Raw genomic sequence first — 22,966 nt, forward strand, 5'->3', positions numbered from 1 at the left:
CTGGGGGCCTGTCTGGTCTGTGTGCAGTGTGCATGGCTCTCTCTTCCTCTCTTCCTCCTCCCTCATTTGAGTGGAGCTGATCTGAAATCAGGGTCCTGCCCCCCACCCACCCTTCCCCACCCACATTTCTGTGCGCCATTCCCTTCCGGTCTCAAACAGCGCAGTGCGGGGCGCCCAAGGTGGACCAGGTTGATATTAATCTAGTAATTATTGATTCAGGAGGGACTTGGAGGACATATTTACATAAAAGCCATGATGTGACTGGAACTTCTGCTGTGGAAATTGGGTACTTTAAGGCCTGTGGCCTGGAGGAAAGATGGGGCCAAGGGACCCTGGGGAACAATGAGGGGAGGGCCGTTGCCATAGCATCTCCAGGGAGGGGCCGAGAGAGGCAAAGCCCCAGCTAAGGTCTGAAAAGATGGTATTTGCCTCTGTGTCGAGTATCACCCGTGAGATGTTGTTATCAGTCAGTATCCCCCCAGGAAACAGATGGCACACTTAGGTCGGGACATGGGAGGGCAGTTTAATAAAGGAACTATCTATGAAGGTCTGGGAAGGGGTTGGGAGCCTTATGGGACTGCTCATTGGGCTCTACCCTGCAGCTGGTTATCAGGAAATAGCCCTAGCCCCAGGCCAAGGGAGGAAGGGTGAGCCAGGTAATTGTTGAAACCAGGGGGCTTAACCCTGACATTCTGGGGGGAAGGGGTGCAGCCACTCACCCTGCTCCCTTCTCCCTCCTTCCTCCCATCTCTCCCAGTGCCTCCATTGACCAAACAGAGGGAAGGAGTCCCCTGTTGCAGTCCAGGCACAGTGGGGAGGAGGGGACGGAGTAGAGGGACAAATAGAAAGCATCTAGCACAAGTGTCAAAGGGCAAGAGGAAATTCTGTAGCAGTGCCCAGCCCTGTGCAGCAGGAAAGACTCCGTTCAGCTCTCAGGAATGATGCCATGCCAGTGGCCATGTGAAAATCACTCTAGGGGGTATGCCTGGACCAAACCTCCCACCCGGTGGGTTTCCTCAAAGAGGGATGGCCAGCTCTCCTGGGGAGGAACAGAGAGTCCCATGTTTGCCACTGAGGCTCAGGGGACCAAGGAGGTGCTCTAGGGACCTATGCCCCGTGGGATGTGCGGGATGGGCCAGGGTAAAGGAGAAGGGGGCTCTGCTGAGTGCAGAGTCCACAGAGTCACCAGTGGATTTCCTACAAAACTCGAAGCAATACAATGTCAGGTGTTAGCCCATCTCACACGTGTGTGCCGGAACAGGCAGGAAGAAAATCACCCTGCTCTCATTTTCTAGACCTAGCGTAAAGCAACGTCAATAGGAAGGGAAGAAATAGGAGGGGTTGGGAGCAAAGGGTCTTAGAGTGGGAAGGACCCCCAGGGACCTCTAGTCCCTGCAGAAGTTGGTCGGAATCCCCTTTGGGATCACTCACCTGCTGGACCCAGGACCCCACCCCCACTGCAGGTGATTCTGATTTTCTCCCACCTCCAGCCAGAAATCTCTGGCCTGGTGCAACCTTGTATTTCCCAGGTAAGGATGTGACTCCAAGGAGGGGTCACAGGTGAGGGATGTGCTGTCACCTAGGCTTGGTGATGGGGAAGGAGAAAGGTGGGAGCTGATTCAGAGATTCTGAGTCAGACTCCAGAGGAACTGCTGTGCTCCCCCATATTAGACATTTTAGGGAACTAAACTAGATTTAAACGGTCTTTAAATTTTTTATGAAATGGGTAATATTAAACATATTTAATAATCAAAAGCGAAAATAACATAAACAGGTGTATGTTGAGAAGCCTCTATCATGATTTTTCTGCTTATAGTTAACCAGTTTTACAATTAGTTTGGGTTTATTTATGTTAATGCTAATACAAGCATATATAAATATATAGTCTCATTTCTACCTTCTTTTTTTTTTTTTTGCACGCAAAGTTGCATACTATTACACTGTTCTGGTTTGTGGGTTTTGTTTTGTTTTGTTTTCTTCACTTAATATACCTGGAGATTTTTCCCTACCAAAATCTAGAGAAAAATCACCATTCTTTTCTAGAGCTGCATAATATTCCATCACAAATATATGCTGTATCTTATTTAAGTGGTGTCCAGTGGCTAGATAGTTGGTCGTGTCCCCATCTTCTGTTATTTCGAAGAATGCCCCATGGGATCATCTTGTACATGAATCACTTCGCATATGTACAGGTGCCTCTTTAGTCTATTTCTGCCTCTCCGTGATCTCTGGTGAAGGAGCAGGTTTTACATTTCAATTTACAATTTGTCGCAGATGGGTACTTATATAAAATTCAATAAAAGTGAATTACTGGAGAAGTGAATTGACAAAAAAAATAATAAAACTAGGAAAGATACAAGCCCCCAAATTTTATTAGATCCAACGGACATAAAAATCACTGTGTCGCATTACCATAAAGTTTTTTCACCACTCCCTCTCAAGTTTCTGCATTTATCTTACTCCAAAGTCATTGCAGGTTGTGGGTGGTCACTGCTCCATGGACCACACTTTGAGTTGCACGGGTTAAGACTCCCAGAAATCAGGTCGAAGAGTTCACACCTCTGCCGTTTGGCCAGACTTCTGTCCCTGGTAGTTGTAGTGTTCTGCACCATGGTTTCTACGAGCACCCCCTTTCCCACAGCCTCGCCGAAAGTGCCGTCTCACTTGGATTTTTTCTAAAGTGATAGGTGAACAGTGCTTACCTCTGCTAAGTCTTAATTTGCTTTGCTCTCATTTTTTTAAAGATTTTATCCATTCATTTGAGAGAGAAAGAAGGACAAAGAGGGCACAAGCAAGGGGAGAGGCAGAGGGAGAAACAGACTCCCCGCTGAGCAGGGAGCCCAGCATGGGGCACGATCCCAGGACCCTGGGATCATGACCTGAGCGGAAGGCAGATGCTTAACCATCTGAGCCACCCAGACACCCCTGCATCGCTCTTATTATGAGTGAAAATAGGGTCATGCATATTTTTAAGCCCTGTTTGTATTTATATTCTTGGCCCATTTTTCTAAATGATTGTTGATCTTTTCCCTCGGGATCCCCAGGAATTATGTATGTATTAGGAATATTAGCCCTTTGTTTGTATTGCAAATAGTTTTTCCTGTTTGTCACTTGCCTTTTTGATTTTGCTTGTTGTTCACTTTTGGGGGAAGGGGGCCTGCAGAAGTTTGGGGTTTTGTGTAGTTAAATTTGTCGATCTTTTCTTTAACAGCTTTTGGATTTTGAGTCATGGTTCTCTATTCCAAAGTTATAAAGAATTCTGCCCACATTTTCTTCTAGTATTTTTATGATTTTATTCTTAACGACTAAATCTTGTATCCAGTTGGAATCTTTCCTAGTACAAGGTGTGGATTATGGATCCCAATTTATCTTTTTATGAATGGTTACCCTCTTGTCCCAGCTCCACTTATTAAAACCCCTAGATACCACCTTTATCATGAAAACTAATTTTAAGCCGTTGGGGATCATAATAGAAAAAGCTCAGTAATTTGTCAGTTTTATCCAGAATACCATTACAAGGGAAATTAGCTCTCAAGATATGATCTATTAACTTTGTGTTACAAGGGCGAGGTAAACTGTAAGTCACATAAGTAAAATATAAATTTATTTACACCGACAAATAAACAGAGCCTGGGGGGACGGCTCACAACCTTGGAGAAAGCGGGAAGACGTGGGCGCTGCTGAGGAAGCGCGTGGTGAGATTCAGTGTATTTGCCTTGCAGATCTTCCCCACCTGCTTCCGGGAGCTAGGACTGCGGAGGGGCCCACCATGGTGTTCCCGGGACCCCTGGCTATTACCCTGTTGCCGCCTAGCCTCACACTGCTGGTGTTCCACCTGTCCAGCTCCCAGGATGTCGCCCCTGAGCCCAGCAGTGAGCCGCAGCTCTGCAGCCTGAGGGAACACCCCACTGTGGCCTTTGCAGGTGAGAACCCCTTCCCACTAGTTCCTGTTTCGAGATGCCTGGTTCTAGAAGGACTTAGGTCTGGACTCGGCAGGGACTCCAGCTCTCAGAAGTCCCGGATGTCCCCCCTTGAGGATAGATATAAGAAGGATGGGCAGCCATGGGCTGGAGGGCTCTGCTTTGAGTCTCCAGACTGTTTATTTAAGCTTTCATCCATGTTCACCAGGAGGAGGAGGGCCCATTTTTCTGGGATCCCTGTTAGAAGCAGGGGTGTGTGTGCCCTGGTTGGAGTGGGCAAGAGTTCTTTGGCCATCTCAGTTCTAGCTCTTCTGGAAGCATGAGCTCTGTTTCGTAGCTCCCCCGGGAGGCAGAATGAAGATAACTCACTGCTTAGGAAGTGCTGGAGCTCTCTGGAAGCTTCCTGCTGCTCTAAGACAGTTGCAGGGACTCCTGTCTTCTTCGGGGCCCTGGGAACCCACAGGGACAGGGGGCCTGATGACTAATAACTCCCTTTGTCTGTCAAGGGAGGGCATGAGATGTCCTATTAAAGTGTTTCACAGACTGGGATTTGTGAATCGCTGGACATTTTCTGAGGAGTCTATAAATTCTCAGTAAAAGTTTCTAAAATGAATATACATGTATTCAATGATAATCTAAATCCCAAACAAAACACAAATACCAGAACATCTCGGATGTCCTCCCATAACCTGGTGGCCAGTGTGGGGCTCCCCGGTGGGGCCACGATCACATCGACCCTTCCAGAACCATCACCTGCATTACAGCTCATGCTGGAATCTGCGGATGTAGCTTGAAGGGGTCCCCAGGTTCATAAGTCTAATAAACAAACACCTGCCCTATTTCCACATCACAATGACCCTAACAGGGAGGCAGGGCAAGGATGGTCGATCTCCTTTAATAACTTGGAACACTGAAAAAAATAAAATAAAAATAAAAATAAAATTAAGATGTTAAAAAAATAAACCATTTCAATCTTTTCCAACTTAAAAAACAACAACAACAACAATGGGAGGGCTGAGGTGTAGTGCTTTGGAGAGCTTTGTCTGAGGCAGGACTTAAGGGCGGGCATCCAAGGGCTCTTCCAGCTCCCATGGGGGAATGACCGGAGCTCCTTCACAGCCCCTCGGCAGGAGGATGAGAAGCCGTCCTCTGGGATTCCACACAGCTAGTCAAGGGGGGCAAGACGGAAACTGGAGCGGAAAAATAAATGCAAGAGTCTGAGGCTGGCATGGGATTTGGAGGGTGGGACAGGTGGGGGAAGGGTGGCAAAGTGGGGGAGGCTGGGGTGGTTTAGAAGTGCGGGATTCCCAGCTGTGGGCTGGCTCCCGTCTGAGGGAGGAGAATCTGCAGCTGTCTCCTCCGTGCTGTCTTGTTTGAGCTGGGATCCAAGGCTTTGAAGGCTTAAGTGGATTAAAGTAAATTAGCAGTGTCTTTAAGCCTACAAAACACGCGTACACTCTCAGACTTCTGATGGCTCCGAGTTCTGGTACCCGTCACGGAAGGGAAGGACCAAGTAGGGGACAGAGAGGGTGGGATTCCGAGGGCTGTCCTCTTGTTGGATGCCCTGTGGCAGCTCCTGATGGACCATTTCCTCTCAGGGGGCCTTGCTGGGGGACATAGTTGGCCTGACTAATTCTGGCAGCAGGGACAATGGAAGGAGAGCATGGGAATTCCTGCCCACCACCCCCAACCCCCACCAGGCTGGTCTATACCTGTACTGGAGCCAACTGGAGAGGGAGTGGTAGAAGATGTGTTCCTCGAGTGCCTGGCTTCCTTGTCACCCTTTTTTTTTTTTCCTTGACACCATTTTTAATCTGCAGGTGTATATCACTTGAATGAAACTAACTTTCCGCCTACCCTCTTTCTGAATGGAGAAATGAGGCTCCAGCTGACGTAGAGTAACTAAGAAATCCCCTTCCCCCCAGCAAGCAGAGATGGTCCATCATCTAGACTGACAGCCCAGGAGAGAAGCATCGTGTCTGCTTCTCCCCGCCCACCCCCCCCCACCCCGCTTCCCCCAGCCTTCCTGGCCTGCCCTCCACCAACTCAGTTCTCTACTCTGACGACTTTGTTTTCCATTCACCAAATTTTTTATTGAGCCTTACTTGACACCAGGGGCAGAGCTCTGGGTGCTGTGGGACATCAGGGGAGTGAGAGTCCCCTTTGGGTACTCGAATACCTCTTGTTCCTTACAGGTCACTCCCTTTGGTTCCCTAGAGCTATTGGTCCTGGACCAGGACTGGATCTTTCATCTCCTCACATCTTTTAGTACCGCTGAGCACACACAAGGGACTCAACTCATGTTGGGTGACTGACTGTTCTGGGTGATGCCATGTTCCAGAGAAGTTGCCACGCGACCAAGCCCAGTGCCAACCCCCAGCTCCCAGGATCCCCTCAGATGTTACATTTTATTTCTGACTGATCAGTAGGCTTCCAGCCCTGTAGCTGTGAGTTCCCTTCTCCCCTGACACCTGGCTGATCTGTGAGTAACCCCTAAATGCCCTAGAGGAACTGCCAGTTGCAGAACCTGACAGGCATTTTTCCATTTCGTAAGGTTAAATTTTCTCCTACGGATTTCTTTTAAGGGGGGCCCACCTGTGTTTGTCTTTGGCCTGCACATCCTTCCTTCTGCCAGAGCATGGAATTTGTAGGAGGCAGGGAGAAGCCAGTATGGAGTTAACACTGACAGTGGTTAATCCACAAAGTGGGTAATTGAATTGACTATAATTAAAATCACAGGCGCGTCATGGAGAATGTCATTTTTCTCTTAAAGTCACCGTCCAAAGCCTTCACTGCACACGGAGCTCAGAACGTGCTTGGTGTTTTAAAGACAGCCTTCCCTCTGGTCCTGTTTGCCTGTTTAATAAGAGGAAGCTGGCTCCCTTCCCGAGACAGCTCCCCCAGGATCATCGTGCTGCACCCGCTGCATCTCTCTCCCCTCGCCTCTTTCCCCTTGCCCTTGTCAGGGGGTCCCTCTGGGGCCGGGGGAGAGGGACAGAAACTGGAAGGGGCTGCCACACTCCACTCCAATCGCTGCCCCTTCCTCCCGTTGCCAGCCACCCCCCTCCTGCTCTGTATTGTCTTCCCCTCCCCGCCCCCCACCCCAGGAAAGGACCTGAGTGGAGACCAGGCTGAGAAGTCCCCAGACAGAGTTCTTCTGGCTTGCTGCACACCAATCACACTACCTCCTCCCCTGTTCAGCTGCCCACACCTGGAAGATCCCCATCAGAGGGGGAGAGGAGAACTGAATGAAGTGTGATCCAGTTGCTACTGTTGGGGAGCATGCAGTCTGATGGGGACAGGCAAGCCCCTCGTATTTCCCCCCTGCACACACAGAAAACAGACTTGAGCACATTTAGAGCAACAAAAACATACAGTGTGAGTAAACCAGACAAGGTAGAGAGAATATGGAACAAAATAAACTCAGGGTGGGAGATTACAATCCAGAAAGTCTTCCTGGAAGAGGAGGACCCTTGGCTTAGTCTCTAATGTAGTATACTATCTGCCAGGATTTTTGAGAGTGGCCCTGAGTTCTACTAAAAACCCAGCCCACCGGACTCCCAATCTACTCCTTACACCAGTATTGCTCAGATGGCGTTGCACATTCATGACGATCCTGGCTAACCTGCAGTCACCTGCTGAGGGCTGAGGCAGACCCAAGGGGTTTGCTACATTTTGCTGCAGAGTTTCTTCCTCTTTTTTTTTTTTTTTTTAATCGTGCATATCACAGTTTTCTGAAAAACATCCAGCTCACAAAACCTCGAGTTCTCCAGGGAGCGATTAAGTGTTTGCCTATCGTGCAGAAATGAAGGGCTGCTTTTACTCTGTAGTGGAGGATAATGAGCAATGATTTATTTCCCCTGGATTACACACACACACACACACACACACACACACACACACACACTCCTCTGGACCTTCTGTGAGCCAGTTGCTAATGCACTGCGGGGAGACAGCACAGGGTCTCACATTTCCCCCCTCATCTTCATCCCCACTGACATAAAAGTTCTCTGCCCCATGGCTTGCTCATTGTTGGCCAGGTCCCTCCCCCCACCCCATGAGGCCAGGGCTGAGGGAAGCTGTTAAGGGACTGTGGACCTGGATAGGAGAAGGGGCTCTCCAGTGGGAGGGTAATATGGAAGAGCTAGGCACTGTGCCCCAGGCATACCCTCCTCAGACGACTGCCCATCCATCCATAGGGCTGTGAAGTCTCTGCCCAACCCCCAATCCCCTGGTGGGCTTTGGCCTTTCTTGGAGACAGGACTCAAGACTGACCACACATGTCCCTGTTATTCCCACTTCCATGGAGTCTTGTCCGAAAACTTGATTCTTCGTATACAGAAGGGAGTGAATTACTCATGCATTCACTAGACTCCTTTCAGGCGCTGGGCAGAGCCTACAGATCTAAGAAGCAAGATCCTTCCTACCTCCCAGAGAAAACAACGGGACTAGACCCCCAACAAGATGGGGGTTTTGGTGGCAGTAAAGTAGAGACCTTACTCTGGCTTGGAGGAGTCAGGGAAGGCTTCTCGGAGGAGGTGCAATGGCGATGGGGGTGAATAGGATTGTTCCATTGAGGAAGCACAGAGGGGCAAAGAGAGATCTGCGCAGTGTTCTAGTTTAGTGTGGCTGGGGTGGTTGTTTGAGGGGGATGTAAAAGATGAAGCATCATTCTCTCGGTGGGTCACTAAATAGTTAATGTACCTGGCATTCAAACCGGGAAGGAAGACAGTGAGTGCAGAACCCAAAGGCCTTCCCAGGAATTGCAACTTTTCCTTGGGGCAACTGAGAGCTAGTAAAGGGTTCTAAGGAGTCGACTGGCACGAGTGGAAGCCAGGCTAGAGAGGATGCTCTTGGCACCAGTCCAGGCAAGAGACCCTAGTAGCTTGGAATGGGAGTGGGGTACGGAGGGCAAGAGGGATGGATTTTTTTAGAGGTGGAACAGTCGGGATTTGTGAGTGTTTTTAAGTGCTGGGGAGGGTCTAACGGGAGTCAAGGATAATTATAGTTTTCCCTTTGGATGGCTAGGGGTTAGGGGGAGCCCTTCTCCAAACTAGGGAACACAGCAGGAACAGTGACAACACCCCCACTCCCTGTCCCCCAGCTGGCTGCTCACAGAGGGGGCAGGTGGAACCGAGGTCTCGGTGGTGCCCCTGCTTCGTTGCTCCCTGACCTCATGCTGACTTTAGCTCTTCCATTCTGGGGGTGGATGCTGGTAGAGCAGTAACCAGAATGGTTGCCTCTCCCTCCACCAGATCTGAAGCCGTGGGTCTTTAACTTCACCTACCCTGGAGCCCGGGATTTCTCCCAGCTTGCCCTGGATCCCTCCAGGAACCAGCTCATCGTGGGAGCCAGGTAAGGGGGTGTAGGAGGGCTGGTGCCACCAGTGGCGGTGTGCTTAGACCTGGGTAGAGGGAATATTATTTGGGATGAGCCCACTATGGGCAGACTCTCTCTTGGGCCCAGGTTCCTTTTCTGTAACTGAATGTCTGTCTCCCACAAAAGGAAGCATTAGTTGAAGCAAGGTGTGGGGGGAGCAGAGGTGGGAGGTGACCTCTAGATCTCCAGATCTCAGCAAGCCATATTCCTTCATGGTTGGTAGTTACCAAGAGCAGAATACCTGCTGGCCACCTTCTACCCCCTGTCCCTACCCAGCTGCCAGGACTGCCCTGTCCATGTCCTCCCTGGGAGCTCCCTGCAGAAAAGGTGCCCAGGAGCCCCCTGCTGGCTGGCCGGCTGCCTGCACCTGGGATGCTGGACTTGGGCTGCGGGCGTCTCCTTCACTTCCCTCTGTGCTGCTCATCTTGCTGAACTGTTCCAGCTCCACGGAGGACTTGGGGACGCAGTATGGAGTAGAACAGAAGGACAGTTCTCACAAAAGCATGGACCATCGACTCTAGAAGGGAAGGGAGCTTAGAGACGTTCACTCCAGTGGGTCTCAAAGTGTGGTCCCTGGAGGGCAGGAGCAGCAGTCCCTGGGAACTCGTTAGAAATGTAAATTCTTGGGCTCCACCCAAACCTGCTGAATCCAAAGTTTGGGGCTGGGGGCTCAACAATGTGTTTTAGGCAGCCCTCCAGGTGAGTTTGATGACTCTCAGGTTTGAAAGCCACTAGTCTAATCCAACTGCCCTTGATTTAAACATGAAGAGGCAAGGGGCAGGAGAGGGGGAGGGGAGCTTCCCAAGATCACATGATAAGATGACAAGAGGGTACCACACATGCAGGAGAGCAGCCACAGCATGTAGTAAATGACGCATGTCATAAGTCACCTCATCTTAACCTTTGCCTCAGGCAGGGTGTTCTGTGATTATCCCCATTGTATGGACTGGCACACTGAGGCTTGGAAGGGTTGGGCCACCCACCTGTGTTCACTCGGCTCTTTCTCACCCACTCTAGGGCTTTCCCACTCCGTGAGCCTGCCTGTGCCCTCAGAGACAGGGAAAGTCAGGCCTGGACTTGGTCCCTCGCAGCCCTCACAGCAAATCAAGTGGGTCCTCAGTTTCTTCTCCCTCTTCTAGGTCACTTTCCTTCCTCCTTTTCTTCTGCTAGACATTTCCCCCATTCTTTCTGAGCCCCTGGGTCTCTGGCATTCAGGCTGGGATATTTTTCACTCATGGATACCCTGTCTTATTCCATAAGGGATTTAGGGGCCGGTCAGCCTGCAGAGATCTCTCTCTGTTCTCATCTCCCAGAAGAGCAGACTGCAAGCAATGCTGTGATGAATGATTTTTGATGGGATAATAATAAAGTGATGCAATGCTTCCCCTAATTTTTTAAAGCTGTGAGCAGATGCTGGTGTTCCCTGAGAGTAGAGCCGGAGCCCATCTGTCCTTAGGCCAGGACGGAGGGGGCGGGGAAGCTCTGCAGAGCAGGGGCTAGGGAGGTCCAGCAGAGGTCTAGAGCCAAGGTCACGGGGAAGGCCTGCTCAGCCCCAGCACAGCGAAAAAGTTAAGTGGAGGCTGGGCCTGGAGCCACAGCTGGGGAAGAGAAGCCCCTAGGCTGAGGTCTCCTTCAGGCCCCCGGATTCCTACAGCAAGGCCTCCCTTCTCCTGCTGGCCTACTCCACAAACTTCTCCTCAATTCTCTTCTCAATACAGCTGAGGTACGCCAGAAAGTTCTAAAGCAATTATTCCTAAACACTTCAGTAACCAAAAGACGAACAGCCAAAAGAAGACGTTAGAAGGAAATAAAGAAAATTCTTAGGGAAAACCAAGACTTTACATCTGCTTGATATTAATAAAGCTTCTTAGCACACATCACACCATTCCCTTGTCTCACAGCACTGTGAAATGAGAAAGGCAGGTGTTTGTTTCTCCATTTCCCAGATGCAGACACTGAGGCTCCCAGAGGGCACCCAGCAGATAGCCAAGCCAGAATTCTCCCTGCGCCTGCCGAGGGGTCTGCTCAGTGAGCCTGCCGTCACTTTTGTGTGGCACGCTGACCAGTGGTCCTGCCACCCTCCATGTCCATGATGAGTCATAGCTCCAAAGTCCATGCAAAGCGATGTCCCCGGTGCCCACCGCTCACTTCTTTTTTGCTTTGTGGAATGTTCTAGTATCTGGATACACCACAGTGTATTGACCCGTTCACCCACTGAAAGGCCTCTTGGTTGCTTCCAAGTGTGGGCAATTGTGAATCAAGGTGTGAAAAACATCCATGTGCAGGCTTTTGTGTGGACACGTTTCCTTATTTAAGGTTTTCGAGCAGCAGGCCAATGGGATGAAAACAGTGTTTGGGGTCAATGAGGCTGTGGTGTGGGTTGGGTGGTGTGGGACAGGAATCGGGAGGGGACGGACGTGGTGATCTGGGCAAGAGGAGACATGGTGGTCCAGGGAGGTGGCCGTGGGAAGGTCAGATCCAGAGTCCCTGCAGGAGGGACGGCAGGAGATGACGAGGCAGACGGGACTTGGAGGGGCCCAAGGCCCCACACTGGGAGAGAGGGCTGGCCTGTCTGAGGAGCGGAGTGCGTCGGCTGGAAGGAAGGAGATGGCTCATTAGCAGGAGGTCCATGAGGCTCCCAGTTTAACAGAAGTAGGCTCCCTGGCTGGGAAGATGGTGGTGGGGCTGCTCCCTGGGCCTGCCAGCACCACCAGGGGGCAGGAAGTCTGGGTTTTAATCCCAGCTCCTTTGCTTGATCCAACAACCTGTTTCCTTGTCTGTAAATCAAGTTTTCTCTCTCTACTCCCGGGGTTGCTGGAAAGTCAAAAGAGCCAGTGGGGGTGAAGCTATCCCTGGGGTTGGCCTACCATAGGCCCTCCGCACTCTGCACCTAGCCCCGCATGAAACAGGAGCCAAGAAGCTGCTTCCTGGGGACCTATCAGCAGAGCCAGCTTGACTTATGATTTCTGTCTCTGTTTTCACAGGAACTACCTCTTCAGACTCAGCCTTGCCAATGTTTCTCTCCTTCAGGTACATTTGCCTCCTTTTTCTTCCCTTCCCTTCCCTTCCCTTCCCTGTGATTTCCCTGGGGTTTGGGAGCTGGGGCTGGGGTAGCAGAGGGAGCAAGATTCAAAATTCAGCCCTTGGGGGCAAAAACAGGAGCCCCATGGGCATGGACTCAGACTGGCTTCCAGGTAACTGGGGGAAGGTAGCTGCCGGTGGGGACATGGCCACATAAACACGGAGACACCCGGGGCTCCTGCATCATGGAGAGGGGCTGCTGCCGCCGGAGAGAAGGAGCACGTGGGTGGGGATGACCAGCTGGCCCTGTTTGCCTGGGAACAAGGGGTCCCAGGATGCAGGAATTATGGTGCGAAATCTGGGACATTATTGGGCAAACTGGAATGGTTGGTCCTTCGTAGTCCTACAGGAAGGTCTGAATTTTGGCCTCGAGAGAAAGGGTGTCCCTGGTTCCTTTCTTAGCTTGGCCTGAGTGATCCCATTCTAACACAGCATTTTCACTGAGCTGTGATTGATTTATTATCTGCTGCCAAGAAGGACTCCCCAAGCATAATTCCCTAAGTGCTCTGGGAGGCATTTTAATGGGACCCCTTGATCCAGAACATTTATCCCAGATTGAGAAACAGATGCCAAACCACCTCTGCAGAGGCAGAACATTCTAGAAAAAAGTCCATCTCTTCCTCAGTGAAGGAAAAGACTCAGTTCTTGTGTCTGGGAGGCTTGAGTGTTTATTTCATCAGAACTGGGGTGGGGGCGGGCAGGGGCTCTAAGACAATCAGACTCTGACCTCTAGAGCTCACAGTGTAGCCAAGACAAGATGATAAGTGCCGCCTCGGACCTTATTATGGAACGGTTATAGGAGGTGGTCAAGTGCTGGGCTGTTTGGTACAGGATTTCACAGCAAAGGGCATTTGGGGAAGGGGCACCTCCTTGGTGAGCTGTTGTAACATTCTGGTCTGGTTTCTTCCAGCTGCGCCTGGGTGTCTACCCACAAGGGCCACATTGCAACTGGTTGCCAGAGGGGCGGGGAAATAGAGCAGGAAAGGTGCAACCATCAGAAGGCAAGGGCCCAGAGGACCTAGGACAAATTGAAAGGAAAATGCCATTCGTGCATTTATGGGTCCATCTATCCTTCAGTCCTTACCTTAAGCAGCCAAGCCGCCCTCCATTCATCCACCAACCCACCCAATAAACATTTATTGAGTACCTACTGAAAGCCAAGTCTGGTCTCAGGCATGGTACTAGGCTTTTGAGATCCAAAGGCTCAGTCACTGGCCTCAGGAATAAGCAGGTAGGATCACAAATGATTCCCTGTCCTGGATGGGGTATCTGTAGCATGGTCCTGGGTCTGGGCTATGGCCTTCCAGTGGCCTGCCAGCTTGGTAAACAAGTGCCCGTCCAGAACTTAGTCACCAATTGACAGCCACAGAAAATGAAGCCAAGATGCTAAGCCCAGCAGGTCAGGGCCTGGGGAAAGTTGGTGCTGAGGTGGTTTGAAGTGGGTGGAAGGAAGTGGATCCCGGGGCCCTGCCCTGAGCTCAGGCAGTTGGCTTTTTGTTAGGTCCCCAAGGTCTGCAAATGAAGGTCTTCTAGGAGCAGTACTAGAGCAGTAAAGCAGTCAAAGAGAGGAGAAACGGATGCACAGAAATAAAAACGATGCAGTGGGAAGCATGCGCGGCGGGGTGAATGCTAGGTTCAACGACGGCCCAGAGGCATGAGGAACCCATCAGGCTCCGCATGGTCTGCAAAGCTTTCTCGGAAAGCTTCCCTTGGGCTGGAGCTTGAAGGATGGGGGTTTGCCAAGCAACTGAGGGGGGTACACAGAGGTGTGAGATAGCATGGGGTGCTGAGGGGCCCAGTGCTTGGGATCATGGGGTGTGCCTGGGAGAGGGGTGGCAAGTGAGGCCTGGGGAAAGAGAGGGGCCACACTGGAGGGTCTTCACTGCTGAGCTGAGGAGTCTATATGTTAATTTGGATGCAGTGGGGCTCACCAAAGTGTTTTAAGCAGAGAAGTGGCATGACCAGTTTTGGTGTTTAGATCACTTGGCCTGGTGCAGGGAATGGATTAGTGGAAGAGCCAGTTAGGAGGCAACTGCCAGAACCCAAGTGTGTAGTGGGGAAAATGGAACTAAGGCAGTGGAATGGGGATGGAGAGAAGAGAAAGATCTTCAGGGGACAGAAACACAGGGTCACAACATCAAACGTACCCAGCACAGTCTTCCCCGTGAAGGTGACCCCTGGATTTGGGGAAGTTAGCAGCCCCGGAGGGCTTAACCAAAGGCTTAAGCCCCTGTGGTGCCATCTAGGTTTCTAGCTTCCAGAGCTGGGTAGCATAGATCAGGTTGGGAATGGAGCTAGCCTGGCTCGTTGCTAGTGGCTAGTGGCTAGTGGCTAGCTAGTGGCTAGTGGTTCACCCTTCACTGCCCACTAGAGTCATCAGGAGAGATTTAAAAAACACTGATGCCTGGGTGCCACCCTCAGAAATTCAAACTTGATTGGTCGAGGTACAGCTGGGCACTGGGATTTTTTTTTTTTAATTGCAGGTGATTCCAGTGTGCAGCCAAATTTAGTATCTTTTCTGTAGGGGCTACCCAGCTGTTTTGGCCTCCCCAGGTGTCCTTGACAGCAGATCCCAGGTCCCACACCTGATCAGATGTTAGGACTCTCTGGCTTGCTGATGAGGCCTGGCATTGGGTTCATCCTTTTCTGTGAGGACCTGGCCTCAGCCCTAGGAAGAGACCTTATGCTGGCCCCATAGGCACACTGGGGGCTCACACTAGGGGCAGGGCTCAGCTTCAGCGGTGGCAAATCAGCCACAGGTGCACCAGGAATTGGTTTTACCACCTTACCAGGGGGTCTCTTTGGGGCCTGATCTCAGGAGTCCAGAGTGGATTCCCCATGACAGAACTCAGGAGAAGAATAAATACTTTTCATGCCCACATCCACCCCCCATAGTGAGTACCTTCTAACCACAAAGTGGAGAGAGGGAGAGAAGTTGGAGAAGCTGCGTAGCATTCCCTGGAGAGGCTGGGCGGGGGGGAGCCCCAGCCTCCAGTCCCCTCGTCTGTCATCTGGCCTGGTGAACAAGCCCTGACTTTTGACCACAGAAGCCTGACCTCAACAAGTGCCCTTCCATTGCCCTCTCTGGGGCTTTGGGTTCCTGCTTATAAGCTTTCAGTCTGAAGCATTTGCTATCCAAAGTGGAGCAGACCACTGCCCACAGTAGAGAGGAAGGGCCCAGCAACCCCCCTCCTGCCCGGCTTCCTCTACTCCCCATATGCCCCGGGAGTCCCCATGGCTCTACCTCTCCTTGCAGCCAAATGATCACCCCACTGGCCCCAAGGTAGGATTTAACCAAACTTAAAGCTCCATGCTTTATTGATAGTTTAAATAATTAAAGAAAATCTAATCACAAACAGTTTATGCAAACCAGCGTCCATTAAAAGGACTTCTAAGTACCCGACCCCTATTAAACAATTTATGTAAATGACTATTTCTTCAGGAAAATCGAAATGCTGAGCATGCTAAAGGGAGTGGAGATGCGTGAAGCAGCACAGAAGGCGTGTGTGCGCGTGCAGGCGTGTTTGTGTGTGTGTGTGTGTGTGTGTGTGTGTGTGTGTGTGTGTACTCATGCTTGTGGACAGGAAGGGGAAGTCAAATCGCCTCATCTGTGGAGGTTATTTATTAGTGTAACTTAAAGTGGTTTGGGGAAAGAAAAGGTGACCAGTCGTCCACAGTGACAGGGGCTACAGTGTGATGAGCTAACTTGGATTTGTCAATTTTCTGCCCTTTGCTGGAGGGGTTCCAGGGGATGAGTTGACTGGCGGCCTAATTGCAATGGATTTATGACCTTGGGCTGCCAGATGTCTCGAAAGTGCAGAAACGCAGTCTGTTCTGCACATACGTGTCAGCACGCATATGGGGCTTTGTTCGGCCTTGGCAGTGAAGCTGATTTTGAGCTCTCTTCTAGTTATCGCTACATTCTCCAGCCTCGTCTGGCAGCGATCAAGTTCTTTGAAATCTAACCTCTGCTGAATAGTGGACTTAATGCTCAGAGGATATTTTAATGTTGAGCCATTGTCACTGGTGTCCAAGCGAGGTGCTGAGTCTCTGCAAAGAGTTCTCCAGTTCCTGACCAACTCGTCCGTTCTCTCCCATAGCAAAAAACCATGTAGTTACCAGAGATTAACATACTGGAATTTCTGGGACGGTCCTAGTTTAAAGCTTTATGCATGGCACATTGCTTGATCATACATATCTATCTCCACGTCTTCACAAAAACCCACTAAAAGGACAGTGAAGAATTTTTAATTGTTCGGATCCACGATGACAGAGAGATGTCAATGGAGAAGAGATTAAACATATTTCAGGGAGATGGGACATGGATGGACAGTCATAACTGATTCAGCGGAGCAGAACAGTTTACAGAAGAAAATATGGCACAGAAGTAAGCTGCACCCCCTGCACCCGAAGGGCTCAGAAATTGGGTTGCTAGGTATTGTGGAATGTGAGGATGACGTATAACGATAAGACGGGGAACTAGTTGAAATTGTCTAAATTGAGAGGTTCCTATCCAGGGTTCCTATCCCATCCCACATAGCAGTCCCATCATCCATTTTACCCCTCCCCCAACAAAGGGAGACTAAGACCCTTTCTCTAAAGAGCTAACTGGCGAGTCTCCAAAATTTAAGACTCCAAGAAGGCTAAAGACACTAATGGGGTATGCAGCTAAAACAGTGTTTCTCTCCTTTCTCTCTTTGTGCAATTATTTATTGAAGAAACTTGGTCATTTACCCTATAGAGTTCTCCACAGTCTGGATTTTGCTGATTGCCATGCAAGTGGTACATTGTAACACGTTCCTCTATTCTCTGTATCATCTGTAAATTGATTGCTAGATCTAAAGACTTCATTCAGTTTAGATCGTTGCAAGATTGCTTACTTTGTAGATATTATTGTGTGCTTTTTTTAGGACACACAGAGTATTCTGTTTTTATCAATGTTAGCAGCCATTGATGATTGTTTCCCAGATCCATTAATTCTGCAGATGTTACAGTGTATGAGCTGGATTCTACAAAGAAAAACTTTTCATCTCCTATTTGGTTACTCAACCATAGAGTCCTATAGGAAGCGCAGGATAAATTTTGATATTCTTTATTTACCACTTTTCAAAGAATATGCTAGTGTCTGTCAATGATCAGTCTGTCAATGATGATCAGTTAATTTTATTCTTTTCTTATTATTACAAACTCAAAATGGCTTTAAACATTATTGAAGTGTTTCAGTCCATTGGAGTTATCTTTCATGACTATCCCTTCTCTGCAAGTAGGTTGCCTCTTCATTTTAGTTCCTGGGTCTTCTGACATCATGACCCTAGTTGCCTTTGGTTGCATCCTTGCTGTTTGATGTGAGGAGATGTTCCAAACTTGCCTTGTTGTACATTTCCTAACCCCAGACCTGGAATCAGCCATTACTCTAAGAGGCCAGTTCCTTTCAGTGGGAAATAGCTAGTGGATTTATTTTTAAATATTAAAAAATAGCCCAAATCACCAGACCTATCAGGAAAGCCTCTAAAGGGAAGGAGAAAGACCAAAACAAACAAACAAATAGAATTAAGAAAGCTGTAAGAAAACAGGGACAATAAGAAAAATATAAGAAAACATTTTTTAAAAGGAATTAGAAAAAATGAATTGAATCTTCTGAGATATAAAAATGTTTTGTAAAACAATAAATAAAAATATGGAAATTTAAAATGAGATTGGGGAAATAAAAGTTGAATCAAAGCAATAAAAGAGGAGGGTGAAGAAAAATCTCCCACAAATTAGAACAACAACAAAAATAAGTAATGAAGAACAGGAGAGAAATAACAGAAAATTAGAGGATCAACAGACAAAGGCCAACAGTTGACTGCATTAATGAACTACAAAAAAGGGAACCAAGGAAAAGGTGAGGAAGAAATTAAAGATGAAATTACATAAGAATATCTGCCAATGTGGAGGACCAGTCTTCACATTGAAAGGGCTGAATGAGTCCCCAAAAGGGACATGCACTAAAGCACGTCAGTGTGAAATTTAGGATATTGTTATGAAAGAGAAGACCAAAAAACCTAGAGTCTAAAGAAAAAGAAAATGGTCACTACAAAAGTTGGGGAGTAAGAATTACATCAAACTTTGGGGTGCTTGGGTGGTTCAGTTGGTTAAGCATCTGACTCTTGATTTTGGCTCAAGTCATGATATCAGGGTCGTGAGATCCACACCCACGTCTGACTCTGTGCTGAGCATGGAGCCTGCTCAAGATTGTCTCCCTCCCTCTCTGTCCCCATCTCCTCAACAAAAAAAAAAAAAAAAAAAAGAATTACATCAGACTTCTCATAGCAACACTGGAATCTAAAAGACAATGGAAGAACAAATGTCTTTAAAATTTTGAGTGAAGATTATTTCCAACCTAGAACTCTGTATCATAGCTACCGATCAAGTATGAAAATAGATGAATCAGACACGCAAGAATTTAAAAAAATTAATCTGCCATGGGGAACCTGGCTGGCTCAGCCAGAAGAGCATGGGACTCTTGATCTTGGGGTTGTGAGTTTGAGCCCCATGTTGGGTGTGGAGATTACTTAAATAAATGAATAGATTAAAACTTTTAAAAAATTGATCTACTATGTTCCTTTTCTTAGGAAGATACTGGAAATGTATTTCACCAAAATAAGCAAGTAAATCAAAAAAATGGGAAAAATGGGATTTAGCAAAAAGGAAAGGAGAGAAGGTAAGTCCCGGGATAACAACCAAATAGGAGACCCCAGGAACAACCAGTGCACACTGGGGCAGGAGGCCGGAGGCTGGGGCAGGAGGGAGAGGACAGGAATGAATGGATGATCAGAACCATTTGTATTTACATGATACAAGTGATATTGAGAGGGATTTGTAACATCTGTTGAACACCCGGGAAGAAATTAATGGTAAGTACATCGCAAAACAAGCAAATGAAGAAAACCAAGGCAATTATTCAGTTCAGGAAAATAAAAAGTTGGTCAAGAAGGAAACCTCATCAGAATAGACATGATTGCATTGACTCTCAGATGCACATTTTCACATTTTAATGAGTCTGAAATCAGGCCATGTCTTTCTGTGGCGTCTTACCATCACCGACAGCCAGACTGTTGTCCTGATTGAGTTGTCCTCGCCTATGCAGGCGTGAACTTGGTCATTAGTCTGATAACAGCAACCCATTAACATTTCAGGCCACAAACCATTTTAGGATCATATGAGGAGGGAATATGAGTCCTGATTTTTTGGAAAACTTTCTGTGGACACCTTCTCATAAGACCAAGAAAGTACCAGCATCCCAACTTACAGAATGGGATCCATAGCTTGGAAGAAAATTCTGGAGACCAGAGTGGAATATCCTTTAAGAATTGCTGCATCCCTGAAGCCCCAGGCAGTTCAAAAACATGATCCTCGAAAACAAGCAAACAAAACAAATGAGCACCAACCACTGTAAAGTGACTCAGAAGAGGCAAACTCTGAATTCAAAGAAGGTTTAAGAATACTTAATTAATCTTGTTTCTGTTTTTCTTTTTTGTACACACAAGATTGATAGATGATAACAATTGTAAATCTAAATAAGAGTACTTTCAATAAGTTTACATTAAAATTTTAAGTAATAAAGATTTGATTGGCGATATATTTCCTTTCTTGGCATTTCATATTGCAATCAACGGTGTTTTATATTCAGCGAAATCCAGGGCACTGGTTGGTAGTAGTGAACAATTTGTATATATTCATAATAATGCAAATACCAATGTTGATTTTAATTTAAAAACAAATAACTGTTTTAACATTTTAAATACTATTATATAATTACAATGAGAGGATGGGGAAAAGAGAAATGTATGTGTGCTTTGGGGTGGGGGAGAATGGGATGGGTGATTGGGAAAAATCTTTACCTCCATAACAGGAAGTCAGAAGAGAAAGTCTGAGACTGATACATATTTCTGAGAAATTGGATTAAAAAATTAAATGAAAAGAAATTCTATTAAAACATACACATACACAGCAATAGCTAAAAGCATTGGAAGTAGTTGTCTTTAGGAAATAGGAGGAGTTGGAGGAGGAGTGGGTTGTCGGGGTTTATTTTTATTAATTTTTTCATATCATTTGACTTTTTTCAACTCTGTACATCATTACTTGGACATAAATAATTTTTAAAATAAAATAAAAATTTTCAAAATGACTCAAACAAGTCTGTTCTGTGCTGTTATCATTATAAATATACATATCCTTTTCGGGCCATATGTTCTAACTTTGGGCTTGAGAAATGTATTCACTGTGAGTGAGAAGCTGCAGGATATAACAGAGAGGGCTCAGCTCTAGTGCTAACTGTCCAGGTTGTATCTTAGGTTTGTTGCTAACTGGCTTTGTGACCTTGGGCAAACTGTTCAACCGCTCTGAGCTTCATTATCCTCGCCTATAAAATGAGCAAAAGTCTACATGTTTCACTGGCAGTGAGGATCCAAGAGGGAGGTATTGTCAAGTCCGTGGCACAGTGCCTGTCTGGGTGTTCAGCCCAGGGTAACTTGAACTGCTTTTGATCGTGCACAACTGTCCTCCCTACCCACCCAGTGGAACTCCCACCCCCTTATGAGCAAGGCCCCTTTGCCCACCAGCTCCCAGCCCCTCCTTCCCACGCAGTTTCCCACTGTCTGGAGCTTCAGGCCCAAACCTCTGCAGTGTCTGTGGGCCATTGCTCTTGTCGGGTCCCTGGGGCCCCCTGAGTTGCTTATTTATGTCCCTCTTTCCTCTCACATCAGGCTCAGCCAGGGAGCTGATGGAGGTCTGAGGATGACAATGGTTCCATTGTCCCTGTCCAGATAAACCCTATGGCTCTGAGGTCAGATGCCAGGGGTCCTTTGCCCTCCAAGGTCTGGGAGCAGAGGTCTGCCTGTGCTCCAGGCCTGGCGTGGCAGAAGGAGCCCAGTCTGCTCATAGCGCTGACGGAGGCATGACCAACTTGTCTCCCCCCACCCCCCACCTCCTGATTCCAGGCTCTGCAGGAGTCAGCCCTCCCTCTGCCCCACAAAGCAGCCGCCTGGGGAGCTGTGGGTGGACAGCAGCCTGCTGCTTCCTCTCCCAGCCCCCTTCCCCTCCCACACCCTGGCCCTGGAGCTCTGCAGGCAAGAAGGAGCTTTGTGAGAAATTAAAAACAGGTTGGCTTTGTTGTTTTTGTTGTTTCCTGTTTGGATTGAAGGACTGCTTGCTCCAGGCTCCCTCTCCCAGGGCAGATAGGCAGTTCAAGTTTATCCATGTGACCCAGAAATCTATAAGGAGCCCCACTCCAGGGCTGGTGGCATTGCCGGGACATGGAGGGTAGCGTTCCTCCTGCCGCTGCTCTTCAGAGGCTGGGAGGGATGTGAGAGAGTAGAGACAGAATGGGTGAAGGGGGGGGGTCCTAGGTGGAACCCCCCTCTCCCAATGCCAAGAATACTGGGGAACACAAGTCCCTGAGCGGAAAGCCCCATCCCCAAGTACCCCATGGTGCACCCCACGACAGAGCAAGGGTCATGCTACAAGGGAAGCTGGCAGCAGAGTCGGGGAAGGGGGAGCAATTAGGAAACGGGAAGCCTGAGGTTCTGAGACAGTGGGATGAAGAGAAAAAACACACAGAGCCTCTGAATCAAGAACCTGGGTTCCAATCCCTGCTCTACCACATGGCAGCAGCAAGTCACACAGAATCAGAGTTTCTTTACCTGTTAAGGAAAAACAAAACTAAACAAAACACTTTGCAAGATAATAGTGGGAAAATGAAATAGGTCTGTCTCTAAGGTTTGCAAATCTAGCCTTTCCTCCCTCCCCGCCTCCTACCCATTTGAGGGCCATCTGGCCCGTAAGGGAGGCACATTTTCCATCTCCCACTCTGGGTCTGGGGTGGTCCTAAAGGTCCTCCTTGGCCACTTCCAGCTCCCCGGCTGGCCTGGGGGAGGAAAAAAGGGGAGGTCCTAGGACAGAGCTGCCTGGGGATGGTTCAGCATGGAGACATTGTTACTGCAGACCTCCCTGACCCAAGTGGGGGCAGTGTTGGACTGAGGGGACGTCCTCAAGGTCTCTGTGTAAGGAGATCTGGCAGCCCTCTGAGTTCACATGGATGCAGTGAGGGGGACACTTACCCCACTGGCTGTCATTGACCCTTTCCCAACTCTGGTCCTCTCCCAACCCTGCCTGCTGCCTGCCACGACGGTGAGCAGCACAGCCATGTGATGTCTGTGTGCTCCTCCCACAGGCCACAGAGTGGGCCTCCAACGAGGACACGCGCCGCTCCTGCCAAAGCAAAGGGAAAACCGAGGTAAGTGGCTCTGGGGGTCCAGGGGACTGACTTAGAGCTGGCGGGAGGCTTGACAGAGGGGCACCATGTGGGGACAGGGCCGCCTGCAGAGAGGCCCAGCCTGGAGGAGTGTGCGTGTGTGCGTGTGCACGTGTGTGTGTGTGTGAGGAGGTGTTCTGGGGGCAGTTAAAGAGGCAGCACTGAGCATGGGAGCAGGCACTGGTGGAGCGGGCTGACCTGGGGGCGGAGGTGTGAGAGGAGGAGAGGTCCATAGAGGCAACCTCAACTTCGGAGCAGGGTGCATCAGGGGCAGAGGGGAGTGTTCTCAGAT

General features: G+C 48.9%; 1 protein-coding gene across 3 annotated transcripts in view; it reads left to right on the plus strand.

Annotated features, from left to right (window-relative positions):
• Positions 1 to 22,966, plus strand: part of SEMA5B (semaphorin 5B) — a 114,252-nt gene that overhangs the window by 72,366 nt on the left and 18,920 nt on the right. For all 3 annotated transcript variants that reach the window (XM_082747158.1, XM_082747159.1, XM_082747157.1), the window contains exons 2-5: positions 3,723 to 3,923; positions 9,176 to 9,275; positions 12,284 to 12,329; positions 22,594 to 22,656. In XM_082747158.1, coding sequence (XP_082603284.1) covers positions 3,770 to 3,923; positions 9,176 to 9,275; positions 12,284 to 12,329; positions 22,594 to 22,656 — 363 coding nt within the window. In that variant the 5' untranslated portion in view covers positions 3,723 to 3,769. The remainder of the gene's footprint in view (positions 1 to 3,722; positions 3,924 to 9,175; positions 9,276 to 12,283; positions 12,330 to 22,593; positions 22,657 to 22,966) is intronic.

This window comes from Mustela nivalis, assembly GCF_964662115.1.
Source record: "Mustela nivalis genome assembly, chromosome: 1".
Taxonomy (NCBI): domain Eukaryota; kingdom Metazoa; phylum Chordata; class Mammalia; order Carnivora; family Mustelidae; genus Mustela; species Mustela nivalis.